Source organism: Photinus pyralis, unplaced genomic scaffold (assembly GCF_008802855.1).
Source record: "Photinus pyralis isolate 1611_PpyrPB1 unplaced genomic scaffold, Ppyr1.3 Ppyr1.4_LG1, whole genome shotgun sequence".
Taxonomy (NCBI): Eukaryota; Metazoa; Arthropoda; class Insecta; order Coleoptera; family Lampyridae; genus Photinus; species Photinus pyralis.
The window spans coordinates 12,621,518-12,648,466 of NW_022170249.1; the positions used below are offsets into that span (position 1 = coordinate 12,621,518).

Genomic DNA, 26,949 nt, shown 5'->3' on the forward strand with positions numbered 1-26,949 from the left:
GAGGTGATATCTATAAATCTATACACCTATAAATATACTGGTACCAATACAATAGGTAGGTGGAAATCTGCCTAAAACATATAATACTAGAATGGCCTCTATCGGCAAACTAAAGAACTAAAGTAATAAAAAAATTAACATAACATTTGGAACAACTGTACTACAGGAGCCACTTACATCTAAACTAGTGGATTACTTTAGGGAATGCCGAAGTATTAACAATCCACTAATTAATAACAATCAACAAACGAATACAACATGAAACAAGAAAACTAATTACAATTTAAACATAACGGTTTGACTGAATATGGCAATAACGTGTTCTTTCTATGCGTGCGTTCCTTCTTCATTGACGCAGAAAGTGATGTCATTCGGTCGAGGAGGATGGCGTTCCTAGACTATTAACAGCAATAGAATTGCCACGTTATCGGAGCGACGTCTACCTACACTATTAACAGCAGTAGATTAGATATCCAAGACTACACTATTAGCAGCAATAGTCTTGGAAGAGTTGCTTCACTATTAACAGCAAAAGCAGACTGAATTTCTCACATCGATGCACACCCTTTTATACCCAGTTTTCATGGTGGGGTGTGTCCAGGTGCCTGGTACCGACTGGTACGGCCACGAACTTATAAATTAAGATGGACTGCTTAACAAAACAGTTGCATAGAGGTAGAAATGGCCCTAGCATGGGCGCCGCCATGATATGCACATTCTAGTTATTTTCTAGGGGAATTTTCCTAGTGCTCAAGTTTTGAGACTATTGCAGCCAAGGAAAATGACGTGTCACAGTAATTTATTTAGAAAACGTGAGATTAATGCTTGTTTATTAGTTGATTTGAATTTCGCGCCACGAGAGTGCACATGATAGCTGCCCCCATGTAGGTGTCATTTGTCTATTCAGCATTAGCAGTCCATCTTAATTTATAAGTTCGTGGGTACGGCACACAACCGTCTATAATAGGGGTACATGACAGTGGAAAAAGAATAAACAAATTTTTGTTTCATAAGATAGAGTAAGGTTCCAGGGTCTCGCAAAATAACTTTATTTGCTAATGTACACCAGAAATTATTATATTTTAGTAAAAATAAAATTAAAAAATAACGACATTTGTCATGTGATATCAAACGCCAATCAGAGCGCGTGACGTCATTATCCTAATTGGCGGTTCAAGCAGCGATCCTCTGTGCGTTTATAGCGTTTGTCTACGTCTTTTAATTTAGTGCTTGTTCAATTTTATAGTGATTATATTATCCTAAAGTTTAGTTTTTTAAACCAGATAAGAATGGAAAGTATACAAGAGCTGATAGCAGCAAATCTGCCAAAAATTGATGTAATGATGTTGGAAATATTTCTCGCACCCAACAAAGATTTTTCCTCATTAGAATTTAGAAATAGTAAAACTGCCATACAAGTTTTGTAGGTTTTTAAGTTAAACTTAGATTTTTTGCAAGAAATGTAGTTACTTAAGAGAAATGTATACAGATGCTTTGTTTTTAGATCATCGAAGCTATCATATGAAGATGATTCAGTAAGCTAGGTCTCTACGTAAGCGCAACTTTTTTACATTACTAACGTTTTGTAGATAAAGGTCTAAATTTATAAAGTAGTAAATTTTTTTTTGGAAAAACAACTTGAGTTTTTATGGCGGGCGCTCTTATGGAAATTTACATTGGGTGCAGTCGTACAGAAGACTCTTAAGCGTGATTACAACTTATGCACAGTTAAGTCAAAATTTGCCCAGAACATAAGGTTCACGCAAAGCTGCATGCAGTTTCTTTAGTTTTCGACGAAGAAACCGACCCCAACTTGCCATCCCATATGGGGGTTTTTGTGAATACAAAATAAAGCTTACATCAAAGTGGTCCTCACAAAAATAGTGTTATTTTTATTGAATACGCTGGGTCTCGACATGCAAGTTGTAGCCACTTTTTCCGTATGGCTTCTTTTTTGGGTACGGATATAAACAATTTATTTGGTGTCTAATTTAATATACTTCCAGCAGTAGTAGTAGTCTTCATATAATTGCGAAATGCAGCTAACACTTATATATCCCTTCGGATTTCAATTGCTGCTCCAGTAGAACCATGAAAAATTTCCCCGGAAAATAATACCCACAAATTATTCTCTTGGCTCTACCATTAAGCTACTTTTACACATCCTCAGAGTCCAAACCCTATTAAGTGGACTGGAGTGGTCAGTCCCTAACGCTTTCCACAACCCGGAGTACTAGTGTCGATAAAGTCTCCTTTATCACGTGTAACAAGTCATGATCGAGTCCGATTATTCGAAACTCTACTCCTGTATCGGCAAATGGCCGAATCGGAATCGAAAGTTGTTCAAAATGCCGTCTACCGCACACCTCAGGAGTAAACGTACGTGAAAAATGTGCTACTCATGTTAATATAGTTTTCTATATTACGTTTAATGAGCAATCGTCGAGAATCCTTTTGGATTCCTCTACTCTATGAAGCATTTGAATGATACAGCATCCTTTGAACCGGATTTACTGGAATCGGGTCGGGTAGCATGGATTAGACTTTATCCATGGAGTCATAGCAATCACCCGCCTGGGATACTTAGCTGCGCCACATGTCTATGTATCCATCATGGTAGGGCACCACTTATAGTAGTTATAATTCATCACGAAATCTTTTAAACTATTTACGCTGGGGTTATGTGTTTATAATTGTCAGGACTGTGACGTCACAGACACCGCCATGACACAAAACAGCGTTTTGGCGCTAAAATAAAAACCTACAATTCAAATTGCATAAATTTGCAATAATATGGTTTATTTTGCTGTAATATCATATTTTAAAGTTATAGTGGAGGTATACAAACAGTTATAATATAACCGGTTTTAAAAAATTTGTCATCTACCCTATTACAAGCCGTGCTGAGAATTATGGCAACACTGCATGGTAGGCCGATTTCCTAATTCAACTTGGCAGATTTCAGGTGTATTTTATATGTGTTTTGGGTGTAATATTTCTATTTACCTGTTTTAACATAGCGAAATTGCGACAATTTGTGTTACTCCGGACGGAATGAACAGAAATTATTATTCAGGTAAGTTGTAAAACGAAATACGAGTATATCGATTTGTTGTCATAACCTCTAAAGCAGGCTATTCCTTACTGGACCCTTTACAAGCACTTGTATTTGTTCAAAGTACCTGTACAAGCTCAAATATGACCTACACACTACGTGGTACGTAAGTACGGTAAGTGTTTATCGTGAAAGAATACAATAATTATTTTATTAGTTGGTATGTCAGATATTCTAGCACGGACATGTCAAACCTTCCTACTTATTCCCAGGAGTTTACGGTACGGGAATTTGAAGTCTACGGGGCTCCCCTCTTCAAAAGCTTCGTATCTAGACCCCCTGTAGTAGCGACTTGCTTAAAATCTGCCATTCCGAATCGCACGTGGTCGTTGACAAAATCTCGCTGATGCACAGTGATTTACTGTCCTTTTGCCGAAATTAAGTGCCCCGAGCGTGTGCTTCACCTCGACCTCTTTCGACAGAAGTTCACCAATTTCGGAGATCTCGATGGAAAACACATTATAATGCAGTTACCAATTTACAGCGTTCCGAATTTTAACGTCAAATAAAAATGTTATTATCCATTTTTGTAAATATATAAAATATATGTACAATTTGTAAGCTGCCTAAGTATCTTTTTTCTGTATTAAAACCACCAAGGCGAAACACAGTAGAGAGGAAAAATTAAAACTTATATCGGCCCACCGATTGACTTTCGAACAACGTTGCCAAACTTCTCAGCATGCCTTGTAATTATAGACGGCTGTGGTTTGATGCAGGATTGTGGCGTTGCCATATAACGCTACATTACAAAGAAAATACCTAGATGGCGTAAGAATTTAAATAAGAGTCAAGTCCCTAGATTACTAAAGTAACGCGAATAGCAGTCATTTTGGCTCAGTTTGGGAATCGCGAAATTTGAAATTGAACAACAGTTGGAAAGTATGCATTTTGTAGTCGCTCTTGGATAGGTGTTGTGAGCGTGTCGTTTAATAGCCTCTAACGTTAAAAGAAAAATATGGTTGCAGCGCTTCTTCAATCGTTTCACCACTCCACATAAAAACCCTTGTGTGTACCCAATTCTAAATATTTTAATTGATCTACATTAAAATTTTTCGAAAAATTGTCTTCTCTTCTGTGTAATTTCTTTTTTCAAAATATTATAAGAACAGGCGGTGTAGTGCGATTTGTTTTGTAATTATGTAGTTTATGAGCTTTGGTTTTCAATTTGACAGTTTTACAGTTGTGTTAATAAACAATTTTTAAACGTAGGACCGCTGTTTCTTTACTGTATTTTACAAACATGTTGTAGTTAAATAAATTATCTTAATGTTTCATTTAACAAATCGTGGGTAGGCAGCAACAAATACTGTGACGATCAAACAAAATGCAGAAAGTAGAAATTTGAAGAAACTGCCACCAACCTCTACCAACACAAGGCCTAGCTCTCTTGACGATATTCCCTGACACACATTGCAAAATTTCTGTAGTTATTAGCGGCAACATGACAAACCCGTTGGACAAGTTCATCCCTGTTGTTCGAAAAACGTAACCCTTTATAAAACTCCATAGAAAGATGCCCGAAGAACTGTATCCAAGAATTGTTTACTGTAGCTGTTGGAATTGCACCGCGGTGATTCACAAAGGTTTCACTAAGAAAATCGCAAACATTTCTCCATTTCATCTCTGTGGAAAAAAACTGGACCAAATAAGTTTGTTCCCGTCCATACATTTACACCAAAACTCTGTTCGGTTGCTTTGCTTCTCTCGTATGCTCGGGGATTTTTCAAGCTGCAAGTATTGTTCATTATATTCAGGTCACAGTTCACGTAACACACACTTTAGAAAAAACTGATTTCATTTCAAGTTCGTGTGCTTCTTCACTTTAATAATCGCATCTTCACTGCTTTTTCAACACTCTTACTATGAACATATAATAGCCATTGACCTGATAAATATGTAAGTATATTAAATCCTATGTGAAATCTAACAAAATTATAACTAATTAGTAGACAGGGGCAGGTTTTCGTACACGTTTTGTGAACATAATAGATCCGATTACTTGAACTTACCAAAGCACTACAAAGATAATTAGCTTGTCGAGTAGAAATAAAGGGAGCTTCTGAATTATGCCTATTGAATTAATCATTCCGTGTAGAAAAAGACATTCTAATGTTCTTTATGATTAACATCAACGACGACATGAACAAGCACCCACAATCTTAGCCGGTATGGGTCAACGGCCATGAATTAGCCTATTTCATAACAACTGTTACACTGAAGAAAGTTAGTAACGGTATCTCTCTGGCTGGATACATATATATGTATTTTATCACCGTGTAAGATCCTTTGGCAAGCCTATCTTGTTTCTATTAGTGGTTTCTTAGAACCGCATTGTGTGGCTCGTATTATATAAAACGAAGCTATTTTAAAATTTTTCTTTGCTTTTATATTGCGGCCTACATTTCATTCATTCTAGAAACAGAAAGTGATCGCAATATAAGCTGCCAGAAAACAGTTGAGGTAGCCATTTTTATGTGCAAGATGAACAAAATAAACACGTGACAAGAGTAAGCGACCTAAGGGTTTCGTGTCGCCTCAACTATTTAAATCTGTTTCTCTGCTACTGCCCCGTGGTGTACTGGAAAAGCACTAGACTGTAGCGGTACAATTAAATTTAAAAAATATGTACCAAATCGCTTTGAAATACTAAGATATTCGTTTACTAACCCTTAAGTTGTTTTCTACAACTGAATTTAAAAAAATGCGGCCCTCATCTGTCGTAATGGCAAGAATATTCTCGACGTCATTCCATGATTGTGAGGGATTGGCAAGTAGGCGAAAAAATAAGGAAGGCCCTTTTAACATTTCCGTTAGTTATCAACCGAATTGCATACACCCTTTTGCACCGATGCGGTAGACCACCGTTTTGTTTATTTGTAGTATCAAAACAATAAAATGGCAGAATATCAACTTTAAGGAAATGAGTGCACAAAAAATGTCGCTGCTTCCTGGACTATATGGTTGGTAGAAATACCCCCCCCCCCCCCCTGATATGGTACTGACGTTACATCTTACACAACAGTATTTACTTTGGTAAAAATTAGTAAAACTGGTCTCAAGCTTACTGACCAATTTACTCTTATATACAGAATGCAACCTCATTGACATGTCAAAAAAATTGGGGGGTAGAAGCGACAAAAAAGTATTTTTTTAAATAAAATGTGTTTGGAAGCTACGTCTCCAAAAGTCTAAAATTTGCATTTCTTCTTTACTTTTTCATTAGCAGTCAACTATAATGAGCGGGCTGCTGGTTACTCCCTTTCTCCTTTTCTTTTTTCTCCATTTTCTTAATACATAGGTACCTGTCGGGCCAAGGCGACACGACACGTCTTTAATTAGGTTTCCGAGTAGGCCCTTTTAGACTGTAAATAATGTTCAAAAAGTGTTACCTCCAGAGAGACATCAAAAAAATTAGCTGGTCAAATTCCTAAAGAAAAACCAAGTCATTTAGTTCTTCATTGAATGTAAATTATTAGACATCCACTGTATATTATATGGAGGTCATTCATTCAGTCCATTCAATTTATATGGCAACATCAATTACTATTTTTTATTACTTTATTAACATGCTAAACTCGATGTAAGATGATCTTAAATTGCCAATCCATATTCTTTAGGTACCTCCAATAAATCACACGTACGTGGAACAAAAATTTCCTCTTGGTAATATAATAACCATCGAATTTGGCAATTGTTGCTATTGATCAAGTACCGTTATACCTGCTATGGTAATAGCATACAAACAAGTTTTTGTGGTATTTATTTATTTACACCTCCATGTTTACCAAACTCTATCTTTATTACACGCGCATGTTAACTTAATCACACGAAATGAAATTTGAGCAGGAAATGAATACGTATATGGAATGTTATTGACCATTTACAAGTATCTCCGGTGGATCATATTATTGTGGTCTTGTAGGTAACCCAGTACCGGCTAGTGTGATTCATTTTCATACCTGCAGCTTACATCTCGACTACTTTTACTTAACCTTAATAAGCTTGTCCCGAAGATTTACGGGTTGTTGCGCATAAAACGTTTGCATAATTTATTATGAATCATTTCATTCAGATGGTCCCAATTAGGCAGGTAGGATGCACAACGTTGCCTCATTTAGTGGGAGAATGTGAAGGGGACTTTCCTATAGAAATGAAAAGGTGTTAACTACGAAGTGGTATTACCAAGAATCACAGATGTCTAAATATACGCTATTTAAATATTGGCTTTTTTAGCGCCTCTCAGAGAAGAAGGGGAAGTTTTATCGCCTCCTCATATGATCATCCTTGAACTGTAAATGGTTTTGATATGATCACCGCGTCCTATTTTGACAATCAGCTGCTGGGTTTGAATTTCCCAGTGAATAATTTTCATAAATGATTGTCTAGGAGATATTGTAACAATTATCATTACGTTAAAAAGTTTGCCATCTTAAGACATTTACTTTTTTAGACGTTTTTAAAAGCCACTAGTGATAAGTAGGTACATAAACATCGTTTAAGAGAAGTAGATTAATAACAAATATACAACAAGGTCCCCAACGAAAATTAACTACAACAAAGAATTATCACCGAATCCGGATTTCCTGAGATCTTGGGAAATGTAAGATCCGCAGGTTTGAATCAAGATTGTAGATATGGAAGTTAGTCGAGACGATTCCGAGTAATAAACCTTTTTGGACTTGATAATTTTTAAACTTTGAATCGACCAATTTGAAAAAATTCAAACAATTGAAAAAAAAAAATTTTAAATCGAGAAAAACTTTAAAAAACTACCCACAAGTATGCCAAGGAATAAAAAAAATCAGTAAATTTAACAAAAGTCACAATAAAAATTCATAATAGTTGAGAAAACACGAATCTGAAAATTCATAAATGTCAAAATATTTAAAATATGATAATAAGAAGGAATTTACCGACCTTGCAAATTGCAAGCCGCATCTGGAACTCTTTGAAGTCCAATGGCATGTAGTTTGAAATCATACAGATGCGTGGAATGAAAAGGTCTTCGATTTAATACTTTCCTTCTAATTTTTAATTGCAGTCAAAGATTAATAAAAGCGGATCTCAAAGCCTTCCCCATACATTTATTGTTGTACTGCTAAAAGACGACTATAGTTTCGGCGATAATCGCCATCATCAGGTGAACTATAAATTAATTAAACTTACAAAATTGATCTAGATTACGAGCTGATTACTTACATTAATTATTATTGACGGAGTTATATATACCTAGTAATTTTACGCCACAGACAAATATTTAAATGCACCATTTAAGGGCTCTAAAACCGAAGAGGGTGGCCTAATTAAAGACAACTGGACGTTGAATTTGAATTTTTGAAATTTACATTTTTTTCTGAATTTTGGAATTTTATTTTTTTTTTAATTTTACATTGAAAAAAATTTAAAAAAAAATTCAACGTCCGATTGGTTGTCTTTAATTAGGCTACCCTCTTCGGTTTTAGAGCCCTTAAATGGTGCATTTAAATATTTGGCTGTGCCGTAAAATTTAAGTTTCCTTCTTCAATGCGTAAGTAAATTATAGCTGTGCTATAACTTTATCTTTCGTAGGTCAAAAATTTCAAAAAATGTAAGGTCAACACCTTCTATTGTTTTTATTTTCAACCCGTCTTCAATGTTTAACCTTTACAACAACACCTTCCATCAATAATAATTAATGTAAGTAATCGGCTCGTAATCTAGATCAATTTTGTAAGTTTCATTAGTTTATAGTTCACCTCATGATGGCGATTATCGCTGAAACTATAGTCGTATTTTAATAGTACAACAATAAATGTATGGGTAAGGCTTTGAGATCCGATTTTCTTAATCTTTGATATCACTCAACCCCATTTAGAGGAACGATGGATCATGTTAAAAAAAAAAATTAATTGCAGATTGTGTGGTGGTCATCCGAGCGATTCTAGCGAATTTAGAAATTCTGTTGGATATTTGACTTATCATGTTGCTTATAGTAACGGAATCAATGGATTTATAAGTCATCAATTCGCTGTTATTTTGAATGGTGCGATTGTGGTGCATTAATGCGATCCCTGTTTTCTTTTTGAACCAAAACTTTTCAAAAAAGTCACCGAAGCAACTAAAAACCCAATAAACGTTCCTATGGATTGGACTGTGCACTAAGAAATGAATAAATTGATGGATAGATGCCGATCGACCATAAATAAACCACCTTATCCTATCGATGCAGCTGTTAAACAATTGCGGCGCGCCAACTGCAATTTTTCATTTTTCTGCGCAATTTTCTTAGATTTCTTTCCGTAATACCCTTCTACAAGGTATTAGAATTACCGGACCCCTCCCCCTACACCCCGTACTTTGATATGAGGACAGAAAGAAGGGCAGTAGTTGATAGAAAACGCTTCCTTTCGTTGAGACCTTTAATTAGAATACAATGAGAGATAACATTAATTTTTAACCCACCACCCCTCAAGCCCCGTCGCTCACTGATCTCGAAAAAGAGTCGCACGGGAAAGTTATAGTTTGTACAAACCAATTTATTTCGATGAGACCTTGCATTAGAATACTATAAAGGGTAGAACATGTGTTTAAAGATACTAAATTCTTTTTGTGAAGCCACGTGGATTTTGATCAAAATATGTCAAAATCATTATTCATGCACCCATGACATGAATTTAAGGCATTTTTATTATTAAACCGCACTGCATATACCTATAATATGTATTTTGTAACATTAACATAAATATCATTAAAAAAAGTGATGGTAACACTGAGGATCCTTCGATATTTCGTTGTATCGGTTTATGTTTTTTAGTTATTAGGTGTCCCATAAAATATATTTGATAATTTGTAATTTTTTTTGTTCCCACGACTAATGGTTAACCTTCTTTCTCTTTTCATTAATTCTATTCTTTTTGAGTTTTTTTGCCATGTTTTTTCTATCAACAATTCTGTAAAATCTTTTGAAATTTTTGATTAATTTGATTTTCTCTTCGTGTTTCATACCGTAAAAGTAACGATGGTTTGTTCAGGCAATGACGAATTCGATTTTTTACTTCGAATTTGTGAAAATAATAAAGATAAAGATAAATTTAACTTTTTCGTAAAAGGTATACCTAACAAGCAAAGATTCGACTGGTAGGCACATTACTCAACTAAAACATCAATCAAATTTGAAATTATGTGTTGCGTATATTAATTGGCCATTAAAAATTTTGTTTGTAATAACACTGCCGTATTTGATTACCGAAAATGTTCTGAAATTCCTTAACATCAAAAGCAAATTAACGCATGAAAAGCTTTGAAATCATTCATTACGAACTCCGAAAAAGCAAGTACGCCGTAAACGGTCTAATTCATATTTAATTGAAGAATTACGAGGATCAAAAGGCTCGTATTTATTTGAGATTTAAGGTGGCGTACCAGCTATTTGAATTTCATCGTAATTAGTTGTAAACAAGTTTCTTTATATTAATATAACTTTCGTACGGCATATTTATATAAATTAATAACGTTTCATCTATAAAATAGTCTTTAAAAAACTTTTTCCAAACAAATTTCCCGAGAAACAACTTCTTCGCAAACTTGTAACGAGAAAACTTCATTTTACCGGTTAAAACTTTCGTAATCGTATTAGCATTCCGATGCCGATCAGTTCTTCGAGAGAATAAATTTATTTTAAAGGATATATAGAACTTCCCTCCTTCGGACGTTTTATCTGATGACGCAACTTTTTGGGCGAGAGTAAAATTTGAACTTCCACAAATTAACTAGGTCGTCTTAATTAAATTACGTAATTACTTTTCGGCTTTGGCTGTTTTGTGAATCACGACGAACGAAGCCATTAGTTCTTATCGAAGTTTGTGAATTTTTCGTCGTTTGTGCCTAACGATCCGAAAACCATTCAGGAATGTTACGGCGGAAATCAAAATTCCTTCCATTATTTCTTTTGTTTTACGAGTTATCTTCCTCTTCTTTATCGATTTCTTCATTTCGTTTAGTGCGGTCGTCCTACATTTTTGATAATAATCGGCGCTCCAATTTATCGAATAATTGCGTACGCGTTGGTTCAAGTAATTTATTCATTTGAGGAGTGAACACTTTCCATATTTAAATATAAGCAACACTTCTGTTCTATCAAAACCTCAGGGCCGGATTTACAGTTGTGGGGTCCCCAAGCACGAGATAGAGACCCTGCACAGAAGTTTACAGAAGTTTCCGTAAACGTTACTTCAAGAGTAACATGTACTAAAGCACGTGCTTGTTCTGCTTGTACGTAGATCCGTCTTTGCTAAACCTAAACGCAACGGAGATGAGCATCACTTTCTAGAGAGTTATAATAGCATAGAATAAGTAGAATCATAGGTTATACTTATTCAATGGTTATAGTAAATTCAACTTACGTGTACGTAATGCCATACATATACTCAGTACTTTGGCGTTACGTATACAATGAAAGGTACCTTATACATACCTAGCTTTTACAAGTTATGTGCAATTGCTAACCTAACCTTACTTTTTATGTAAACAAGTAAAAGGATTTGCGTTATAGACATTTTATTGTAATTGTATTAAAAAGCGTTGTAATGGAGGGCATTTTTTGGATTTGATGGACGATGACGATATAAGATATTGACAATATAATGGTATATGTGCAGGGTGTAGCACCTAAGATCCCTCGGATCATAACTCCTTTACCATAAAACATACCGAAAAAAGTCTTACAGCAAATTTGTGGGCAATTACGGTCGGCATGTTTCTAAGATATTTTTGATCACCAGGAGCGTGCTGTATTCCAGTGGCGTATCAAACTCGTATTTTATTATTGATTTGGAGAGTCCTTACAAAGTACTTCTTTTTTTATGTAACATGTTATACACCTAAATTTAACGATTTCGCTGTTATAACCTTTTTTCGTCAAAATTTGACAGTTTTTTGAAATTTTGTTGAGAGAAACTAAATCGCGCAGGCGACTAATTTTTGGGGTTGAGGCACAGGCAAGACCTCTTCCACAATCACATAATTTTTTTTAGGTACTTTATCGAGAAATAAAATTTTTGATTGACCTTCGCTAAATGTCATATTTTTTAAAAATTTCAAATGGCACCCCCCTAAACAAATTATACCTCTGAGTGGTCAAAATTACAAATTTTCCACTGATATAAACAAAACCACACATTACATAAGAAAATTTCAGAGAAAAACCAAGTCGAAACGCCAGTTTGTAAAAAAACGTTCTTTCTCGAACCCAAGTGTGCCATGATAAAACAAAAAATGTTCAATTCTCACAATTAACAGTACAGTGTCGGCAGTCGGCAGGTGCGTTCCTTATCTTGATAAAAAAATATACTCTTATCTCGAGCACTTAAAAAACAATTCTTCATCACACGTTACGAAAGGATGGCGGTCAAATGTTTACGTGCGAAAGTACTGTATCTAAATATCCAGTAAATGTTATCTTGAATTCCACGAAACATGAAGCATGAATGGAAAAATAGAATAACATCATTTACAAATTAATAAATTATGTACACACTGAGCAAGAAAAAAACACAAATAAACAAGATATGAAGGATCGCATACAATTTTCCGTAGAGGAATTTTTTGTCATTCAGCTCGCATACGAAATCACGACTTCTAATTTAATAGCACTGATCCTTGAATTCGTAGAAAGTCGATTGACCAAAGTTTGAAATCGCAGTCTCTTTTCGTTCGGGAATTAGCTGAGGAACAGACGGACAGAAAGACGGACAAAACCCATCACGTAAAGGGAATTTCTTTCGAAAAACTCCTCCAAAAAAAACCGATCTTGCCGAACCGTGAGATAAACGTAGCAAATTTCTTTAAAAACACTCAAATCATTTGAACTTTTATGGTCATCGAAGGATCCGTCCTGTCGAATTCTATACCACTGACTCTAAATCAATACTCCGTTCTTCAGATATTCACACTCGAAATTTCTACTCGTACTTCTCTGCATTTTTTTTCTCTCTACTCACCTCTAAGGGGCATTTTTTAGCAAAGATTAACATAAATAAAGAATAATTTCATGCACCTCTATAAATGATCATTGATCAGTAAACATGGGGAGATCGGAAACCATAACAGATACACAGTCGGTTAAATTAGAAAAGTCATGCCTACGCACTTTGACCCTTCGATCTATTGTGCGTACACCAGTGTCTTACTCCGAGAGAGGCAGTTTGTTGCAAAACCTGAGGATCCTTTCCGCCTGCAACTCCGTAATCTGCCGAGATGCTATTACCGCCCTACCCAGGCCTTGTGATCTCTGTCCGGAGACAGCCTCACACCAGCAGATGATGTATTCGCTGCCTCTTCTTTCTCGAAACAGAGGCGACATGTGTTATTTTCAGCTACCCCAATTTTATTGAGTTGATATCTCAAGGGGAAGTGTCCAGTGACCAATCCTATGTACACGTATCACCATAGTTTGCTTCTGCTGAGTGCTAGCAACGAACTGGATTTCGTCTCCTGAAAACTGATACACTCCACCCTTTTCTGACCTGGCTACTTATCGCTCCACCAGGTAGACTTGCTAGCAGGGCTTCTGATCCGATTTGGAGGTGTTTGTTACCGGCATTAGCGAGGCGATCAGCCTCCCCGTTACCGGCTACCCCTCATGGCCTGGCATCCATACTAAAAACTCTTCCTTCCATGTTTGTGTGGCATTCCATGAGCAACTCTGCTAGAGCCTTGAGAACTGCCTGATTATCCGATCAGATGTAAATGCAGGCACCCAGTAGCCCTTTGGTCGCAATAATCCCTGCGCACCTGGTTAGAGCGTAATTCGACCCCCCTATATAAAAAACAGCTTACAGCTGGTCTCGGCCAGGATAATAAAGTATTATTATTATTATTATTATTATTATTATTCCTCTTCCCACTCCTTCCTTCGACTTGGAGCCATCTGTGTACCAGCATAAGGCTCCTTTCTCAAATTTTGGACTGTTCTGTCTCGGATCACCACTTTAAAGCGCTTGTCGTAGTCATGTAGCCTGAAATCATGTATATGTACTCAGGGATGTTTAATTGTTCTACAACTCTCTGCACCTTTGTGTATTCCTCCCACCTGCGGAGCAATCCGATTGCTCCCCTTGCTGCATCCTTCTTCACCACTAAGTGAAGAGTGAGGAGGCCCAGCAAGACCTCCATGGCGCCTGTGAGTGTAGTACCCATTGTTCCAGTAATGGTCAGACAGGTTATTCGTTACAACTTGTTTAGTTGAATCTGGGCTACGTTTGCTTCTGCTACGGACCAGTATACTACCGCATGGTAGGCAGGATAGGCCCAATTACAGTGGTGTATAGCCAGAAGGAGAGGCGGAGATGTAGTCCCCATTTCCTTCCTTTAAAGCCGGGTGGCCTTGTTGACCGCAGTGATGAGGTGGAGCTTCCAAGTTTTTTTGTTGATGATGGTTTCTCAAACACGAAACGTCACAGTGAATATCGTTGGGCACCATCTTGTAAAGTGCCTATGAGGAAGTGATATTTTTTTAATCTTTTCAAACAGGGTCCGACAGGGTCAGAAAAAAATACAAAACGAATAGAGTTAATTTCGGAATACCTTCGGAACTGATCGGAATATTCGAAATTTTAAACCTTCATTTTACTAAGCCCTAAAATACCCAACTTTATGTTTGTTTAACCGAGCTTTAAAAAAATTTAATCAAAAAAATAAAGATGTTTTTATTAAAATATTGCATAAGAAAACAAAATAAAATATTTTAGCTTTCGAAAAATCTGTATTAGCGCTATTAGCGGGGAATCAACACGTTGATTTAGGTGTAAACAAAGTTAATTATCACGTCGAAAGCCGTGTATGTCATAATACTGTTTTTTATTATACCTGAATCACAATCTCCGTTTTAAACACTCAAATGCGTGCGAAAAAGGGCCTTTAAAACACACGTGCTTTAAAGTTGCTAAGTAACGATACTTCAAGTATGACTTTTGAAACTGTCATCTGGATGAAATAAAAAATCCTCTTAGGTCGCTTTCTGTAAATGCAGAACATTTCTTTGGCTTTTGTACCTATCCTTTGGTTGAAGCTTTCACAAACGCGCGTAATTTAGGGTATGCTTCCAAATCTGTTCCACTTTTTAATCGCAGCATTGCTTTAAAGTTTTGAATGAATGCACCAAAATATAGAAGATTTAAATACCTTTGACATTTCCTTCATATATGCCAGCATTATGGATGCATTTAAGACTGTATTCGTAAGTAACTTCCTATTCATCCATGGACTTTTCATATTCTTTATAATAGGCTTTACTGGAGTTGGATTTTACACCTACCAACGTTTGTTTAGATTTTACAACAATCGATTTAATGGACGGTGTATTATCTTTTTCAACGGAAATCGTTTAATTCACAAAGACGATTGATTTTTATAAGCAAACGTCAAGTGACATTTCCATGGCAATCGTGAAATTACGAACACCCAGCCCACTTAATTAGACATGTATTCGTGTATAACGTCTATATGACAATTGTATTTCCTATTTTTAAATTATACTGCAGGTATAATAAAAAATACTATAAGATACACGTGTATAATTGGTCTTTAAAGCACTTGCAACGTTAAAGGCACTCCGCTTTGCGTCGTGCTTTAAAGACTTGATTATACACTTGTATCTTAATATACTATTCCAGTTTTTGGCGATTTTTTCGAAATTTTTCTATTAGAATGATATTTTCATTTTTGTTTATTGAAATATGCCTTTACGAAAATTTTGCTACCCCGCGCAACTCTGTACAATGAAAAAAATTTATCCCCTTGATGAAAAATACGTGGTTTTTTCGAAAATCGTGTATGCATATCTCGGAAACGCCTCGTTTTTACGGGTCCAAAAAATGACCTCCTTTTTATCACAAAACAAGGTATGTTTCCTCACATTTCAGACCCCTACTTTTTCAGAAAAATAAAAATAGAAAAAAATTTGAGGGTGTGTCAAAAAAGTTGTTTATTTTTCATTTCCCTTAATGTTTAAATTGAACATCTTCGTCTAAAATTAATAGTTTTGTCTCAAATTGCCAAAATTCCACCACTTTCACCACTTTCAACCCCCTGGATTTCGCCCGCGGAAAAGGTCTGCCATTTTTCCCCAATTTCAATACTGTTCTGTTTTGGACTTATGAGAATAATGAACGTCAAGTGAACATCAAAATTACTACAATGAGATTTCAAAAACTGAAAGGCAGTTTCGAGTTCTATAATTTGTGTTGAAGCTTGGGAACGGCAATAGGAGTGAAGGAGTAACGGGTGAAGTTCGGCGCCGCACTTCTTTCTGATTAAACCGGCTTTATGGCTCAGTGGTAAGAGCGTTGGGTTATAAATCCGGAGGTCGGGTGTTCGAACCTGGGTTGAGGTGAATTTTTCATCTGTGGCGGAGATGTAAATTACCTTAGACCAGTTCCGAGCATTCTACCGGCTACTCCGAATTAGGTTTTTCTGCAGTTTTCCTAATTCGTAAGGTAAATACCGGAGAAATAGACCAACTTAAGACCTTCTGCAGAGGCACCTCTAAATAGCATTATGCGGGTCACTCTGTAATTGGGCGCATGCCTGTTGAGGGCCCAAAACTAAGAGAGGGATAATAAATAAATAAATAAATAAATAAATTATGAAGATGTTTTTGTTTCGTGTTAAGACAAGAATCAAGGGGGGATTTTTTAGGCATAGCTAACGTCGCATAAATTCTTACCTTAAAACATACCGAGGGTAAATGAACGCTCGAGGTGGCGATCGAAAAATAAGGGCGCCTTTCTTTAATGGGGGAAACTTTTGCTGTGAAAATGGGAGAGTGCGGATGGTTTCACGAAAATGTTGTCTGCAGTTAGCGTCGTCTTACAATGTATCTTGTTGGTTTTGTATAGTATAGTCACAGGTATAGTGTAATTCAAAGAAATCCAAAAGTACTATTTGCGGTTAATTTAATTAAATCTGTAGGTCAATGAGTAGATATTGAAATTGCCTGCAAAAACACTGTAAATTAATTAGGTTTAGGTTTCAATAAAAGAAATTATTATCAAGGCAACTCTGTCCCGATTGTGGGAAACGATAAACAACAAAACACAATCAACTGCCCTTAAATTCCATAATTCAAAGTTAGCTAAAAGTTTAAATTGAATAAATCGATGAAAATAAAGAGCGTTTGTTACGTATGTATAGGTATATTTAAGGTGTCAGAATTTGTCTTTCCAGGTTCTAATGCTAATCTAATATAAGTTGTATTAAGGAAGTCTCGACGTTTTGCAAATTACAGGCGTGGGTCTTGCAAATGTTACATTATCATATCATCAAACGTTCACTTATTTAAAATAGCGTGCAATGTATTCAGTATATACGTCTGTAAGGGCCGCGAGACATGACCTTAATTATGTTATGAATGTAGGTTCGTAGCTGGAAAAGAATTAAGCTAATTACAATTTTGTTACTCCCAGTCTCCCACATAGGTCAGTGTATTATTTCACGTAGTGATGCGACATGTCTTACCATGCAGATCATTTTATTAGTACGTTTACTTTAGCATTTGTTAATGTGACATTAACCAAATTCTGTTATGTGCTATTATTCTATTATCTGACACATTCTCTCTCACCCTTCCCCTTTGGGTGGCCAATCCAAATATCCCACGCATAGCATAGTAAATGGTTGCGTTATGCAATATTTATCGATGTTTACCGCAGAAGTGGGTCCAGACGGACGGAGAGACGGAACGATGGACGGACAGACAAAACGCAAACAATAGGACATTTTTTTAATTCAAATGCGCTAAAAGCAATTACAATACCGCTGTTTTAAGTCTTTCTAGCGACCTTACTTTTTCCATGCTCTTCTTTAGTTTAGAACGCATTGAATTTCAACCGTGTAACACATTTTGCAAAAAAAACGTTGCGTAATCGTCCACTCTTTTGCAGAAACATTCTTATTCCGGCCATTGAAAGAAAAAGTAATTTTTTGGTTTGATCTTAGGTCAGTTATCAGTTATGCAATTACAGTACCTATTTAGTGATTCATACTAACGTACGAAAAAAACCATAGAAAGTCATAATGTAAGCTAACAGTTACGGAATACAATGGGAATGAATAAAATGAATATAAGCTACCCATAAATATGTATTTAATTAAAGTACGGAAGTTATAACTCATTAAAAGTTACCTACTCCTTTAGAAAACCCAAACCGTAAACACCTATGCAAATAAGTGCGTTTAACGATTTGCAAATTTAATACATATTTATGAGAAAGGCCATCGAAATTCAAATTTTCCTTTTCTGCCAAATTGTTCGTTCACCTTATTTTTATCCTACGTAACATCTTATAGAAATGTCAGTTTTCTCCTTCGCCTCCACATTTCGTATTTAAGCATTTCTTCGTAATAAGATCTTGTCTTAGACAATGCACATTATTGGACTGGATTCTGACACGTAACCTCGTGAACATCGCTCTAACTGTCAAGCGAGTAGAACCTGAAACTCGTTTTCTCCAATAATGGAGTTTTAAATCTATATATGGCCGTTCAATGATTACATACCAGTTTTATTTATATTCTCAATTATGCATTGTTCAACTCCTTTTTGTTTACAGAAAATAACGTTAATTAATGGCAAAGCGGTCAGCATTATAATTCTGAATACGAGTTCAAGTATTTTGCCATTTGCGCATAATTAACTACTGTTCCATTTTCCAACAAAATCTCGCTTGGTATTTACACAATTCGATTAAATCAAATTCTCTGTTTTTTTAAGGATTGGGATCCGACTATTCCTGGCGTGAAAGAGTATCCCGAGGTGAAGGCGGCCGTTAGATGTTGGCACGAGCAGCAAGACGGACAAAGGATTTTGCTTACTACACCAAGCGTCTTGGTTGGATATCGAGTGGAGGTTTATCGAGCGGAAGGAACAACCCAGTGGTACACGGCTGTAATAATCGGATATAACGAAGCAACTCGTGTGAGTATTTTTTAGTGCACTTTTGCGCTCCTTATGTATGTCTATCTGTCTGTCTGTCTAAGTCACAAAGGCTCCCGAACTACACCACTTACAGACTTGGTATTGGTGTCATTCGATTAGAAATTAAAAATTATTTCACGTTTGTAATGCCCATCAGGGCTATTAAAATCGAAAAAACAAATTTGAAAGTGCACTTTTCGCCTCTTGCTCACAAGCGGCTTAACGAATTTTTCTGTAATAAATTTATTATCCAGGCATACCAAAATTTGTTGTAGCAATGTGCACATTTTTGATGGGTTTTACGGGTCAGATGAATAAATTTAACAATTTAGGCATTTTTTTGAAAGCCGTTAACATTGGGCAACGAACTTAACACTTCGGTTGATTCAACCTTACAGTAAGAATCTTTATTTCTTACTGATTCAACAATGAAATGAAGTGCTCAGCTCTGTCACTTTATATGTTGCATACTGAGTAATGAGTAAAGGGCGATTCATTCATTATTCTATTTGGTAGCATCAAAGAAGAAACTTTAAAATTTTAGGCCAAATATTTTAGATCTCCAGTTTATTTAAAAAAAACAGTTTGTGTTGGCTCCCTTCTATCACCTAATTGAGTTTAAATACTTAATTGTTACGCCCTGTGTTATCCATTTGATGCCACCAATCAATCTTGAGCACCCATTTTCATAAATTTAAGATAACAGATTATCATAGCCATGCGATCTTAGATACTCCTAAAAATAACCGTGTACACTGGTTTTTAGCGACAGGAAATCAAAATTTCAGTACAAACTGGAACTAAAATAACAGGTAAGTTGCAAACATGCTGTGAACCTGTTCGGTCTAAACTAAACTACCAGAACTATTCACGTTGGTGACATTATTGCGATTATAGTAAGTTGAAATTATTCACCGACTGACGAAAATTGCTATTTTCCTCCCTGCTCATTTCAGAAAGGAAGCTGAGGATGGATTGAAGATCATCCCGTAGTGATTTGAAAGGAGGACTCGAACCCAAGGTTAGGAGTCATTAAGATTCAAAAGGATCCGTGATACCAAATATCTGAGAATTCAGATCCGTGATTTGAATCAACTATTTGTTAAGTCGATCCTGTTCTGATTCGTATACAGGGTGGGTGGGTTATTACCCGTCCACGGAATCCTTTAAAATTATTATTGCCGGTTAAATAAGGAAATTAGGGTGGAATTAAATGATGCTATTGATTGGTGACTGGTGTGAGGAGCCCCTAGCCTATTACTATACAGTGAATTTTTTTTAAATGCGTACATAGGAGTTTGCATGCAATGTAATTTCCCTATGTTCGATTTAAAAAAAAACACATCAATCTATTGAGTAGTTCAAATGAGTAGTAGATACAATTGACAGCTGTCACATTTTTAAAAATACCGCCGTCCAATTTAATTACGAAATCGATTAAGTTATGGCTTAGAATGTCAAGGAGGACACTTCGAACATTTATTGTAATTGTTTTCGGTATTTATTTTCTTATTTTCCTCATTTATGTATTGAATAGATCAAATTAGTACAATACCAGGTGCACATGGCATACAAATAATTAAATGTTGGTTCACAATGAATTGTGATGTCAGCGCGTGCCATGTGAAGTCAAGTTATCGTAAGTTTAAGAAAAATGTATCCTAAAGTTGCTATGGCCTCCCATGGCTTCTTTAAAGTGGTCTTCATCATAAAGACTATAGAATTGCTGTTCATAGTCACACAAGTTGCGCGATTTGGGAATGTGAACCGCGCACATCTCATAGATTGATGTGTTTTTTTTTTAATCGAACATAGGGAAATTACATTGCATGCAAACTCCTATGTTCGCATTTTAAAAAAACTCACTGTATATTAACTTAAAAACTATAAGCAGAAGCACGTTAATTGAGGAACTCTATTTTCCCGAATTGGAGTGATTGAAATAACTGAAGATTAGATTCATTTCAGTTATTATAAGCACGTTATTCTTCAAAGGCGGATAGTTTAGGTAGATAGAAGCATGAAGAATGACAATGAGAATAGTTCTGTACCTACATGTATATTTTCGGAGAAAATACATATAAATTCTATCATAACAGCGCAAATGTTTAATTGTATGTAAAGGAACATTTTGTGATTATGGCGATTTTTAACTCGAATAACTCTAACAAAATATTTTCGTTCCCACATTGAAAGAAAATGGCGGCTCGAGGTCATCTAGTTTTTATATACTTACCTCTAAAAGTTCGAAACAGAAGGAGTTGAAATTCCTTCCTTTTCGTATCCCTACTGCTTTTAATTAGGATTAAGCTGTGCGATTATGAATTAGTGCTTTTCGGGCTTTCAAATGTGCGCATCCTCTTTCACCCATATTGATAGAGGACAGAGGTACGAGGGTGAAATATGTGTAGAGCTAAATTGAGTCACTGTTTTTGCACTAAACGTGACGAAACTCTCGGTACCATGCCCAATATTGGGATCATTGGATTTAGGCGAAGCGTTACCCTTTACCTTACCTTTTAAAAATTTACCCCGTATATTCCCAGCTTGCTACAAGAATGAATAAGGGTACCTTACAAAGAATACAGCTTGTACAATAGTAGCTTTTTTCTATGTCTCAGACACGTCGACGATGTTAATGCTATAGTTCCTTAAATGCGCTTTAATAGTGCCGAGCACGCCTTCCTCATTACTCGAACGTACCGGCGTGAGCATGAGATGATTTTGCTCCCATCCAAAGCATACGGTGGATACTGAACGATAAGAAGTAGTCACTTTAAAAGAATTGCCATTATCCCGAAGAAATAGTAAAGAGCAACTCAATTTTGGGGGGTCAAAAGGCAAAGACCAAAAATGATTTCGCACTTAAAAATTCACAGATTTCGCAATCCATGCAAGTATCGGAGACATTAGGAATGATAACCGTATAACGCCAGAACACAAATAACCCATATTCACCCGGGCTCACGTAAACTTTTTGAATAATAAGCCTCATACCATGGTCGTAATAATAATCCTACTAAAGGAGATGTGCGAGAATTAACAAAACAATTCCGCACTACTAAGTAATATACCGAATCGACAGTATCCGCGACTTTTCTTTAACCTACCGATTGCGGCCGAGTACGGTACAATCATCATTTGATGCGACATCGCTCTCTTTTCTGTTGGAACGAAACTGGTAATTTCATACCTATATACAAAACATAAGCATTTCCAATGCCAAAAATTGTGTTTTTGTGAAACAAAGTTGCATGACAAATTACCAAGCCGCGTCGCGCAGCTTCAAATGCGAATGCGGTTCGTATTTTCTCAATTTTTACCTTTTTTCTATCTTAAATGGGTATGCAAGATATGATCCCAAAAAGTCAAACTTTTCGTTTTTTCACCTTTATCTCAGAAACAAATGTAGCTAGATTGGGATTTTGTTTGTGTTTTAAAAGTTTCAAAAAAAGTGACACAGGGTGGCGAAAACCGCTAGTATCTATCTTTAAAAACAGCTGAGATACACTGGGGTCTCAACCAAAATAGCACACACGGTACTTTTGCTCTCCGGTGTCACTAGCTGCACAGTTGTGGTCGTGCCATCATCATTTTTTAGAATCCTCTTAAGAAATCCATCTTCTACCCGTAACGTATCCCACTGAAACCACTACCCCTTTAAAACTAGACCGTATCGAGTTACCTCTTCCCAGGTTTTCCTTCTCTCTTTTATTTTCCAGTTTTTAATCGGACGTAAATGACGGCCATTTTCTTGAACAGTTCGGAGTTCTTGAAGTACCTAACGATCATCCACAAGTACCGTGCGTCGCATATGTTTGTGCTTCAATGATGCGACTTGGATGGTAGTCTCCGGGGCATAACTTGTTCGCTCCCTTTGACCCGTTCTAGCTTCCCCTGACAATTTGTTCTTCTGTCTTGGTTTTCACCAGAGCCCCCCCCCATTGCAGCCCTCGACGACCGACGTTTTATCCAATGCTATTCCATTACTCTGTTCACTATTTCTTCTTCATCGGTCACGCGAGCATTACCACGAAACGTTTTCTTTGCAACATCAAACTACTGGATGATTATTCTTTTTTACTTTAAATTTGACGCCACCTTTTGACCAAAAATGGCAGATACTGTGCTCCTCTATCTGGCTAGGAAAAAAAATTAATCGTGATAAAATTTTGGATCTGAAGGTCTTTGAGGAAAAACTGACACCTTCAAAATCAATCAACGTATTCAGTAGACCTCAATTTCGGAATATTCGGTTCTGAAGGATCATGGTCAACCTCACGAGAAATTATCTGTGAATCTTCATTATCTTTTATGTACTCGTATCTCAATACACGATAATTTGCTTCCAATTTTCCCTATCCCATTTTAAACAACCAATCTGTTTCAACTTCACGAGATCATCGCAAAAACATCTATACTTGTTTGCTTATATATGGGACATTACATTAGTACGGATTATTCCAAGTACTAAATTACACACTTTCAGTACAGTTAAAATTTGCAGTCGCTTTTCTGGTGTCCAAAAAGTCCATGCCGAACTATTTTGAATTTTGAACGGGTATCCTTTCTCGCTTGTAACTACCGTTGTTTGCGCAAAGGATTCTCTTTTCTTTTCGTAACCAGATTAACATTGAATTTTGAAGAAGGTACATCTTCGATTGGTCAATTTTCCACGGCCAACTTCACGCGAGGGACATTTTTTAGAGGAAACAGCGTTTTATAATAGAATACATTTTACCTTCAATAACAGGTAGTATTCATTCCCTACGATTTAAAATGTTGTTTATCCTACATTCTTCTTGCTCTTTGGGCAAGTTTTAGATTATAAATAACACACTTCAATTACTTACCTATTTATTATACAAGACGATAAAGGGATATTTTACCCATTGAGTGGTTAGTTTCCCTTTATCGTCGTGTATAATACAACACTTTATTTTATAGCAGAAGCCATATAAATCATTGTAAACCTTCTGACAATTCTGTCAAAAATAGCAAGCTGCCGCCGCGGTTGTTTCCATAGAAACAGCATTGTCATATGTTCTGAACATTTGAAATAAGAATGACAGGAGTCATTAGACTGCATAATCATCTGTTTCACTTCTCACTCTTTATCTATCCTCACGGAAAAAGCGCCTAGCTCATTCAAACCTTAAACCCATTACAATGTCAATTCAACATCTGCTATAAAATAATGCCTATTTTCCAAACCACGACAGTTCGACTTCTAAAGGACGACAAGACTCCTTTATCTAATTTATTTATTCCAAATTTTAAATGGTACAATACTGCGAGCCATAGTTTAAAGAAAATCGGTTGATTAATGCGGATAACACATCCTAATACTTTTGCATTATTGAAGCAAGTATTTGTATATTTGAGCGCACTGACGATATAATTGGTTCACTAGAATCATTTGTGATTCGTATGCAGAACATCGGTGTTAGAAAGTTAATTGCAACACAAATCCGAACTTGTGCAATTTATTCCACCTACTGGCGTCCCACGAATTAAGATGGCCTGCTTTAATTTCTCTTGTTACTGATCATCTTCTACTTGAAGTTGGAGATTATTTGGTCGACAATTGAGCAGGCGGTGTCTTGGGTAAATCGCGTTTAGTGAAAGTCAAGTTGTGTGTCAGTATACAAGTTGCACTTTTTGGTTGCGTGTCAATTCCTACTTGCACACTATGGCAGTAAGTTGCGAATGGAAGTGTAGTAATAAAAAGTAAATTACCTTTTTGGTGTTATCATAATACCACATATACAGTGAGTTTTTTTAAAATGCGAACATAGGAGTTTGCATGCATTGTAATTTCCCTATGTTCGATTTTAAAAAAAACACATCAATCTATGAGATGTGCGCGGTTCACATTCCCAAAACGCGCAAATTGTGTGACTATGAACAGCAATTCATAGTCTTTATGATGAAGAGCACTCGGTAAGATTTTTTTAAATAAGCCATGTGAGGCCATAGCAACTTTAGGATAAATTTTTCATAAACTTACGATAACTTGACTTCACATGGCACGCGCTGACATCACAATTCATTGTGAACCAACATTTAATTATTTGTATGCCATGTGCACCTGGTATTCTACTAATTTGCTTTATTCAATACATAAATGAAGAAAATAAGAAAATAAATAACGCAAACAATTACAATAAATGTTCGAAGTGTCCTCCTTGACATTCTAAGCAATAACCTAACCGATTTCGTAATTAAATTGGGCGACGGTATTTTTAAAAATGTGACAGCTGTCAATTGTATCTACTACTCATTTGAACTACTCAATAGATTGATGTGTTTTTTTTAAAATCGAACATAGGGAAATTACATTGCATACAAACTCCTATGTTCGCATTTAAAAAAAATTCACTGTATGTAAATAGTGCTTAACTATAACTTCTTGGCAGTTTAGTATGTACGAGTACTATACTAACCGAACCGCTCTGCAAACATTTTATTTTCAAAATTTTCCTGAGTAGAGGCGAACCTGGTCCATTAACAGCAAGCCTCCCCTTCCACAATCGTTCCAACTTATAGTTCACGAAGCGCTTTTGTTAACCCTAATTGTGCAATGTGCATGTTCCAACGCCGCAATTAAAATTCCCTAGAAAAATAAAAACAGAAAACCCCGTAGATGATTCTCATGTCGTTCACAGATCATGATTAGATTGTCTCAATTTAATTTACTGAGGAAACAGAAACTCGTGATTGGTTTATAGTCGCCGTTATTTTCAACCTAGCTACCTGGATTTATTCAAGAAATTCTCGGGTGTTAATTGCGAAAAAAAACGAAATTAAAGCAAAAAAGTGAAACAAAAATAAACCCCCGAAGGTCCCCCGGACTTCAAACTCAATAAATAATTACAGAACATATCACTAGCCCGAGGCGAATTAAAGCAGCATTCCGGATTTTTTTCTCGTATAAAAGTGAAATGTTGTCCGCCCATTATACGAGCCAGATTACGTTGCTCCTTTTGCCAAGCCTATTACACTGAATCACCTGAGGATATAAAATTTCATAGGGTCAAGTTGAACAGACATTTTGAACAGGTTGTGAATACGCAACTGCCCGTAGAATGGAATGTCGGCCTTATAAACAGTTATTAGAGTTATTTCATCATCACATTACTGACATCGAATTTGAACTGTACCAGTTATGGTCAAGAATTCCGCAAAGTGTAATTATCCCTGTAGACACATTTTTTGTGCGGTTTAGGTTTACCAAATGTTAAATTGGAGTTTGGATATCATGCACTAGGTCAGTATTGTGTATCGTCACGCGTAATTACTGATTTATAGGTAAACACGAGCAATTTTGTAATCAATACAATTTTAACTGAAAATACCTACGCGAATTCGAGACCAATCAAACAAACATTAACGTCGCGTCGTCTTACTGAATTACACGATGTAGGTACGCCTGACATGCCAACAAAATTAAGATTACATCCAGCCAAAATAATGTCAGATACTACCAGATTCGCAGATTGCCTTAATATTGTTTCATTTTTTACTAAGGAGCGTGCTAAGGAGGTATGGTACACTACTGTCGGCTCAAAAAGTATATAGACTCGAGTTGGAGACTTAATAAAGAATAATTAAATTTGAATGACTTGATATCAAATTGAAAGATGATTAATTCTATGTTCCTTATAGCTGTAACAAAAAAAAATTTACAAATATTTGAACACTAATTTATTAAAGTTTGCCTCGCTACAAAAAATTTAGTAGCCCATTAAAAGAAATCACCTTGCCATTTTTAATAGACGATCAAACTAACTTACCTGTGAAGTTCGATCGTAATTATATGAGACATCCAATCCGAAGACATTGTATAGAATACCATGTAGTTCGCTTGCTCGAACTC

General features: G+C 36.1%; 1 protein-coding gene across 1 annotated transcript in view; it reads left to right on the forward strand.

Moving 5' to 3' along the window:
• Positions 1 to 19,092, forward strand: part of LOC116159505 (probable JmjC domain-containing histone demethylation protein 2C) — a 57,087-nt gene extending 37,995 nt beyond the window's left edge. Inside the window, exon 3 of the mRNA XM_031472484.1 lies at positions 18,867 to 19,092. Coding sequence (XP_031328344.1) covers positions 18,867 to 19,085 — 219 coding nt within the window. The 3' untranslated portion in view covers positions 19,086 to 19,092. The remainder of the gene's footprint in view (positions 1 to 18,866) is intronic.
• Positions 19,093 to 26,949: the final 7,857 nt, after the last annotated feature.